This window comes from Kogia breviceps, chromosome 8, assembly GCF_026419965.1.
Source record: "Kogia breviceps isolate mKogBre1 chromosome 8, mKogBre1 haplotype 1, whole genome shotgun sequence".
NCBI classification, from domain to species: Eukaryota; Metazoa; Chordata; class Mammalia; order Artiodactyla; family Physeteridae; genus Kogia; species Kogia breviceps.
Window position 1 is genome coordinate 88,754,533 of NC_081317.1, and position 7,815 is coordinate 88,762,347.

At 51.8% G+C, this 7,815-nt stretch overlaps 2 protein-coding genes across 3 annotated transcripts; both read right to left on the reverse strand.

Annotated features, from left to right (window-relative positions):
• Positions 1-94: 94 nt before the first annotated feature.
• SPAG8 (sperm associated antigen 8) lies at positions 95-3,655 on the reverse strand. The gene is made up of 10 exons (XM_067039660.1): positions 3,640-3,655; positions 3,463-3,535; positions 2,609-2,651; positions 2,331-2,442; positions 1,401-2,226; positions 1,124-1,298; positions 908-953; positions 709-823; positions 524-586; positions 95-414 (listed from the first exon to the last, which is right to left on the reverse strand). The coding sequence occupies exons 2-10, from the start codon at positions 3,475-3,477 to the stop codon at positions 202-204; spliced, it is 1,608 nt and encodes a 535-aa protein (XP_066895761.1). The 5' UTR covers positions 3,478-3,535; positions 3,640-3,655; the 3' UTR covers positions 95-201.
• On the reverse strand, positions 3,156-5,286 carry HINT2 (histidine triad nucleotide binding protein 2). Of its 2 annotated transcripts, XM_059072195.2 has the most exons (6): positions 5,203-5,286; positions 4,911-4,982; positions 3,842-3,982; positions 3,640-3,744; positions 3,463-3,535; positions 3,156-3,342 (listed from the first exon to the last, which is right to left on the reverse strand). In XM_059072195.2, the coding sequence occupies exons 1-6, from the start codon at positions 5,281-5,283 to the stop codon at positions 3,251-3,253; spliced, it is 564 nt and encodes a 187-aa protein (XP_058928178.1). In that variant the 5' UTR covers positions 5,284-5,286; the 3' UTR covers positions 3,156-3,250. The 2 variants fall into 2 exon arrangements, with proteins under 2 accessions (XP_058928178.1, XP_058928181.1); XM_059072198.2 differs by lacking the exon at positions 4,911-4,982.
• Between the last annotated feature and the right edge of the window lie 2,529 nt (positions 5,287-7,815).

The following is a 7,815-nucleotide window of genomic DNA, read 5'->3' on the forward strand; positions in this document are numbered from 1 at the left end:
TGGTGACATAGTCTGTGTTAGGGGCAACTCCAAGGAAAGGTTATGGGGTATGGACACGGTAACTCACAGAATCACTGAATGTGCAGTCTCAGGATGAGAGAGAACCCTTTTTATGTAAAGAGCCCCTTCACCAAGCACAGACCGAATTCACTTCCTCCCCATCTCTTCAGTACAGACAGAAGGAGATTCCATATTCCACATCTACTTCCCTCCTCGACCCTCAGACAGGAGTAGTTCTACTCCTCCCTCCACCTGCCCTCCTCCCTGACGGCCAAAGGAAGATATTTTTCCCAATTGGTGGGAATAATTCTCGGGTTCATAGGGCAAGGGCTGCCCTAGAGACAAAGGCACTGGTGTTGAGAAGCTGCAGTTCTTCCGGAATGGCGTGTCCAGAGTCCTGATGTTACTGACACCCTGGAGGAGTGCCAGAATGAGGACAGAGCCCTCTCTCCACCAAGCCGGGACAGAACAGCCTCTTCCCATCCTTTTCCCCCACTCCCAACACCTGGTCACCCTCACACACCTGTAGCTGTGGTGCCCTCTGGAGCCAGAAGGTTTCAGGCTGTTCCTTACGGTAGTCGTGAGGCTATGAGGGAGAGATACTGAATAACTCTTGGCCTGAAGCTCCCTCTCTCAACCTCTGGGCCTGCTGCTTTCCCACAGCCTGTCAGGGCCCAGCTGTACAAGTGGGGTGGGATGGGTTCTTACCTTTGTTGGGGCAGGAGGCCCTGATTGCACCAGCTCCTTTCCATAGTCATGGTGTGTCACAGACTCGACCTCAGAGTCCTTCCTTGTGGGTTCCTGCTCTGCCTGCACCTCTTTACTACATTGGCCTGGGGGGCATTAGGGCCATTCTCCCCTGATTTTTGTCCTCCCCCTCCCCTTTCCCCTTCACCCAGCCTCTCACCAGATCTGGTGGTGCAAGAACATCTCCAGCATGGCTTCACGCTTCCCTGTGGGAGGTCAAGGAATGGACAGAGTGGGGGAGTCTGGTTAAGAAACAGGCCCAGAAGAAAAAAATGGGGGAAAAGGAAGAAAAGCTGAGCTTTGCCCTTACACTCATCAAACATTCCTCTCTTTTTTTCTCTGCTAGACTCACTCTGGCCCATTCTCTGTTTCATACCTCGAATTGGCTGAGAGTGGTTTCCTGGGGGCTGGTATGAGTCTTTCTGGGTGGTGTTGGAGCACATGGGTGACTGTGGCTCCAGGGTCAGCAGTCCCCGGTGTCCGTGTCGGAAAAAGGAACTCTCAGAGCCATCCTGCATGCTTGGGACTTGATCCAGGTGGTTGGTGGCTCTCTGTGGGCCCCAAGTTGAGTGACCATGATATCCTTTCTGGTACCTACCCTCATCAACTGGGGGCAGCCTTCAAGAAAACGGAGCAGGTTAAAACCTTAATACCTCCTCCTCCCAGTTGTAGAGAAGGCACTGGCCCCGTGGCAGTGTTTCATTGAGAACCTTACTTGTCCCTTCAACCTCAGGGGGCTTCCACAGCCCTTGGGCACCAGGTTCGGAGACCTGCAAAAATTTCCAGGGTTGTTTCTGAGGCTCCCAGTGGCTGTGGTGACTCCAGGAGGCATAATTAGGGAGCAGATCTGCCCTGGGTTTTCTGAAGCCTGGAGGAGCAGAGGAGCTGAAACCAGGGCCCTGGCCAGAGCCTGGCCTATGCCTAGAATCAGCAGCAGGACCAGGACCAGTGCCTTGACCAGAGCCGTCGCCAGGACCTTGACCAGAGCCACTGCCAGGACCAGAACTGGAGCCAGGAACAGGGTCACAGCTGAAGCCAAGACCAGGGCTAGAGCTGGAGCCAGGGACAGGGCCAGAGCTGGAGCCAGGAACAGCGCCAGAGCTGGAGCCAGGAACAGGACCACGGCTAGAACTAAGGTCATTTGCAGTATAGGGATTCCAAGCAATATGGGAAACAGAGACAGGCTCAAAGCCAAGTCTCCCATGGCCTATCTTGTGGGTAAATCTGGGTCCAGTGTAGCGCTCCCCAAGAAGACTTTCAGAGGAGGGCTCCATGAGAAGGCTCCGTTCAGAGTAGGGCGCTGGGGTCTTTGTAGATAATGCAGCTGCTTTGGTAGTGGAGGCGGCTGCAGTGGCTGCAGCAGCTGCTGAAGCTTCTGCGGTTGCAGCTTCCAGGGCTGACCTATGACAGCCATCCCAAGAAGGAAAGGGATCCGAAATAGACCCTAGTCCTTCGGAGCTGGGCTGTACCTCTAAAGATCTGAAAAAAAAAGTGAAAGCGGCAAAGTTGTCAGAAGCGCAGCAAAACGAGTCTATTAGCCTTCCTTGTCCCCTTAAGCCTGCAGGCAGCGCTGTGCCTCTCACCGCGACTGTGATCCCTCGGTAGACTCAGTGGTCTCCATCTTCAGACGCCAGCTACCGGGTTGCCATAGAGACGGCAAATCATTCCAGGAGACTGCGCGGAGCCAAAGCTGGGCTGACGGGGAGGGTGGGGGTGGAGGCAAGGTCTCTGCGGGGCGGAAGTCTTGCACCTGGCGTAGTTTGGGAAGTCTGCCTTCTGTCCAGCCTCCCTTCCGCCTCAGTCCGTCTTTTAAGGTTCCGCTGGCCTAAGGCCTCGCCCTCCATACCTAAGCAGGACTTACTGAGGCTTTCTAAGGTGGTTCTTTGCGTTGAACAGGCACAGAGCTGTTATAACAGATGAAAGCCTACTTGGTATATTTATGTAGGGGCAACAGTAGTTCATTCTCAAAAGTGGGGGCATCTTTTCAAAAATTTTAAGGATGAAAAGACATCAGACAACAGCTTAAAAGCAAAATGGTGAGACATGGGAATTAGTCAAAGGGTAGTGACTTTTTTGGTGTGATTACTTCTCTTTCAATAAAAGGCCTTCACATTGACAATCCTCCTTCCAGCCCCCCTTAGAACATGGCTTGGCATCTGAATTGAGCAAGTCTTGGGATTCAGTCTCTTCCTACTCATTCAGGCTTATTCCTACTGCTACTTTTCTAGAAGCCTGACCCAGGTAGACATGAGTCCTGAGCTCACAGATACATAGGCAAATGCTCCTTTAACTACAGGATGGGCCTCCTTAGTGTCTCAGACCATAGTCAAGGGGGATCAGAGTCTTGAATCAGTTTTCTTTCCTATTTGTGGTATAAATCTTTATATATTTAAGACAGGGATCCAGAATTGAGGGAGAGCAAGTTTATTAGCATTACAGGGTGCCGTTTTTCCCCACCCCCATCCAAGCATCCAAGTCTGAGGTCCTTGGTCATTTGGTAAGTTCAACCTGGAGGCCACTGGAGCTGTCGGCCCCCAAGTACGTGAATGTGAAGGTGATACACAGATTGTGCACCCAGCTTCCCATCGTTGATCACTGAAATGGAGCTTGGGTTAGGGGGTCAGGATCATGGGAAAGGTCAAAGAATGAAGATCATACTGAGGGGTAGGTATGAGAATTCATAGGTGAGGGGCTCAAGGGCCAAACGTCACTCACCAAGTCGGTATCCATCTCCCAGCCCCTCAGCCTTTGCTGTCTTCTTGGCCACAAGGAGCAGGTGTCCTAGAAGCTACAGGGGAAGGGGAAGGAGACATGTGGCTTCATTTGCAGGGAGCAAAATTTCTAGCTGAGTACAGGGCTCCCCCAGCCAAACCCTAGCCCTTTTCTTCCCACCTGCTGGTCTTCTTCTTCAGCCTGGCTAATGCGAGGAATGGGCTTCTTAGGAATGACCAGAAAGTGCACAGGAGCCTGAGGGGCCACATCACGGAATACGAGACACTGGGAGCAGTGACAGGCCAGAGGCCACCATGTTATTTCAACAGGCTGGATGGTATTTATGAAATTCCTAAGGGGATGGGACCTAAGGGCACCCCACCTGCTGGTCCTCATACAGAATGTCAGCTGGGAGGCTTCGATCCAGGATCCGGGAGAAGATGGTTGGGGCTGCCCCCCCAGGAGCTGCCTGCTGGGCCTTGGCCACTTCATTCCCATCAGTCACAGCTGAAGCTCCTCGGACCTGAAGGTGGGTCAGATACACCCAAGGGAGGAAGCTGGCAATACCTGTCTCATGTACTTAGTTGGGGCTGGCAGAGGCTGGCCATTAACTTCACCCTTCTAAGAACCTATTAGTGGTTCCCACTCAAAGGGAAAGTTCCTCACTTTCAGAGCATCAGCAGCAGAGAGTAGCGCCAGATAGCGCTGGGCCTGGTTAGATAACAGGCAGATTTCACTGCAGGATTCAGCAGTGCAATTGATTCCTGCTCCTAAAGGGTTGAGGAAATCTAACACCGTTCAGGGGAAAGGATCCAGAATGAGAACCTGGAGGCTTAGGTCCAAGTTCCTATTTTACTACTGAATTACCTTAGATAAATCCCTTCTCTCAGCTTCAAATATAAAGGGGGTGGTTTGCATTATCTCTTAAGACTACTTGGAGCTCTTTCCATTTACTCTCACCTTGTTAATGTTTCTATTTACTTCCATTACTTGTTTTTTGATCTTTAAGCCGTGTTAACTATCTTATCCAGGTTTTAATACAATTGCCCTATTTGACACAAAGGTGTCTGGGTGTCACATCTGACCTCTTACTGTGAATTTTCACTCCAGTCCCCTGAATCGGTGGAGGGAGGAGTTTGGTTGAGTGAACACAACCCCAGCCCCTGGGGATTGAGGGTAGGGAAGTCCCAGTTTCCCAGGGACTGAGAGAAGGCTGAAGTCAGAGATGTCACATTGTGGGGAAAAGGGACGGGATGAATCTGACCCCTTGAGTCGCTCTGGCAAACAGGAAGAAGGGGAGTTAGCAATAGTGCTCAGTAGAAAGCCAGGAGTCTGACGGGGCAGAAGACTGGCTCCCAGGAGAAAAAGCTCACGTCCCGCAGGGGGCACTGAGGAGCTGCCCAGAGTAGGCGTTCGGTCGGCTGGGAGATGGCAGCAGACGCTGCACTGACCCTGTGTCGACCTCGGTGCCCGGGCCTGTGCAGGGCGTCGTTCATCGCCGGTTCGTTTCTCTCGCGGCGACGCTTTAAGAGAGGCTGCCGTGACCACCAGTCCGACCTCACCGCACAGCCCTGGAGCCTGCACCTCGAGAGGGGCAAGGTTCCCTGCCGGGCGCTCGGGCTCCGGCCCCGCGAGGCCGCAGGGCTGCGCAGGCCGAGGGGAGCCGGGGAGGAACGCGCCCCCCGGCCCTGGAGGGCGTCAGAGCCCGCGGGACCCCTTCCTCGCCCCACGGCCACCTCTCACCTGCGCCCCCCGCGGCCCCGCTACAGCCACCGCCCGGCGCGCCACGCAGAGCCCAGCGGCCAGCACCGCGGCTGCTGCCATCTTCCCCTCGGCCGCGGGAACCTCCCACCCCGGCCAGCGCTCGGGCTCTGTGGCCAGCAGAGATGGGGAGGCGGGGAGCCGGCGAGCGGCGGCCATTGGCTCCGCCCGCGGCCGGGAGCGAACCCCATCATCCCATTGGGTCACGCTCCTGGGCCCGGCACGCCACTGGCTCCGCCGCCATGGTAGAGGCGGGATCTTTTCATCCTATTGGCTTCTTGTGCCAACTCGAGGGCGAATTTTCTACTCCTTTGGCTTCGTCCTCTAGTCAGAGTGAAAGTTTCTTTAGGATTGGATCCCCTCGCTAGTTACGCCGTGAGATAGTTTCTCACTCCATTGGAAGGATTGAGAGACCTGAAGGTGGGATTTTCCTCCAATTGGCTCACAAGACAAGGCCGGCCCAGACTAGGTTGCGGCTCGGGGGGCGGGGGGTAGTGGGGCTTTTAACGTATTGGCTCCTCCTATTCGGGTCGGGCCCCTACTGGTGGACTGGGAGGAAGAGGGCGGTGCTCCGTCACCTGCCGTGCAGAGGCTCAGAGGTTGTGGACTCTTTCATTGCCTTGGCCATGAGGGGGGCGGGGTTCGGAGCGGGGTCGCTCCGCGCTTATTGGCCCCAGGAACCACCACTACCCCTGGAATTCCAGGCAATAGGAGTCCCGGAAGAAAGAGGCGGGTGGAGGTCGCTGGGCGGGTGGGCCTGAAGGTGAATGGGGACGGGTTTTGTTTTTGTTTTTTAACTGGTGGGATAGATACCCAGCATTTTCCCCACAAGGACAGTTTCAGCCCCTTGACCATTTCGAAGATGTTAATAACTTACTCATCTGAGGGAAGTTCCTCCTTAGTTTATGTGCTTGTTAAAATATTCCAAGACTAAAGATTCTGCAGTTTGTTTTCGGGGCGGTTTTTGCATTTTTCTTTTCCTTTTTTTTTTCAACGGGCGGGGACAGGAGTGTCCTGTCTTTGCTGCACGACTGTTAAACAAAGGAACATGTATCCAATGTTCTTTCCTAATCAGAAAAAGTATGGGATACGGTTAGCTCCGTGCCTGGCATTTTCAGTGAGCCGGGCGAGTTTGAAGGACAAGGGAAATGTATTACGGCTAGGTTAGAAGTATATTTCGTTCTGCTAGAATATATATTTTTTGACATCAGAAACATGGGGTCACAAAATGCTAATGTACTCACACCAGGAAAGTTTTAGTCTGAGTTTTAACACAGGAGAAAAGTCACTACCGTATCGTTCATTTTTTTGTTTTTTTTTTAGCACATGGCCTGACATATATAGGTCCTCAATAATTATTTGTGGAATGAATAACATTTGGTGTTTTCTTTCACTTCCTCTTCCATAATATATATATTACATATTATATTCTTCAATTTACAGTCAATTTCCCATATTATTACACAGTCTATGTAAATATACTTTGTAATGGCTGCATAATACTTTCTTGAATAAGTTTATCACAGTAACCATTCCTATTAGCTGAGTTGGTTTTAGTGAGTGGTCATCATGGTGCTAATTGCATAATAACCAGTAATGGAGAATTCTACTTCTGGAGATAGTAATGATTTCTTTTGAATAGCCATATTATTGTTAGAGAGTCCTTTCTCCTCCAAAGGACAGACATTTGACCCTGTGATTTCCCCCAGGAGTTCTAGCAGTCAAAGTTGCATACCTTTCGTCGGAATAATAGAGGGCCTCCCTAAACGTGAGGAGATGTACACTGGCCTTTTCTGTGCCCTGGAGGCTGCCGTTGTCCGTGTGCCTCTGGGACAGCAGCAGCCCCTAGAGCTGCTCTGGAGAAGGGCAAGAGATAAAAGGTGCTGGGAAGAGGAAACCAGCCAGGAGCGGTAGGTGAGTACAGAACACTTTGAAACTGGTTATTTCTTTGGATTCTCATAGAGGCAGGTAGCACAGAGGTTATCCTATTTTATAGATCCAGAAACAGAGGCCCCGAGAGGGAAAGTGACTTGTCTGAGATCACAGAGCTAGCTCATTAGTGTCAGAAACTCCTATTCCCCATAAGAATCACCATTGGGCTTCCTAGTCACTCCCCAACACTCACTGATTCTGGCCCCTAGCCCACAGTCTTCTCCACTCCAGGCTCTTGTGATCACTTGCAGCTGCTCTCATCTGAAAGCTTCAGTGCTCTGCGGGTTCTGGCCACTGTCTCCTGTACTTTGATCCCTACCACTACATCTGCTGAGACTTCTGTTCCTTTGACTGTTCCCTTTTTTAATCTGTCAATTGCTTCCTGGCTTCACTTTCCTTTCCTATTTGTATGGTCAGCTCCCTCCACATCCTCAAGCCTCCTTTTGCATTATTTTCTGGATCATCCTCCCTGATACCCTTCCCATCACCACCCATTAATCTAAATATTTTGCTTCTCTGCTTCTCTAACTAGGTTCCTGCTTCCAACTATACCTGAATCCCTAATTGCCCACCAATCAGGTTTTTCTCCAGTTTCCCTAATTAGCCTTCCCAAACCTTCACCTCTCTTCCTGTCTCCTACCCCCCCACTCTTATCCTTCTCCT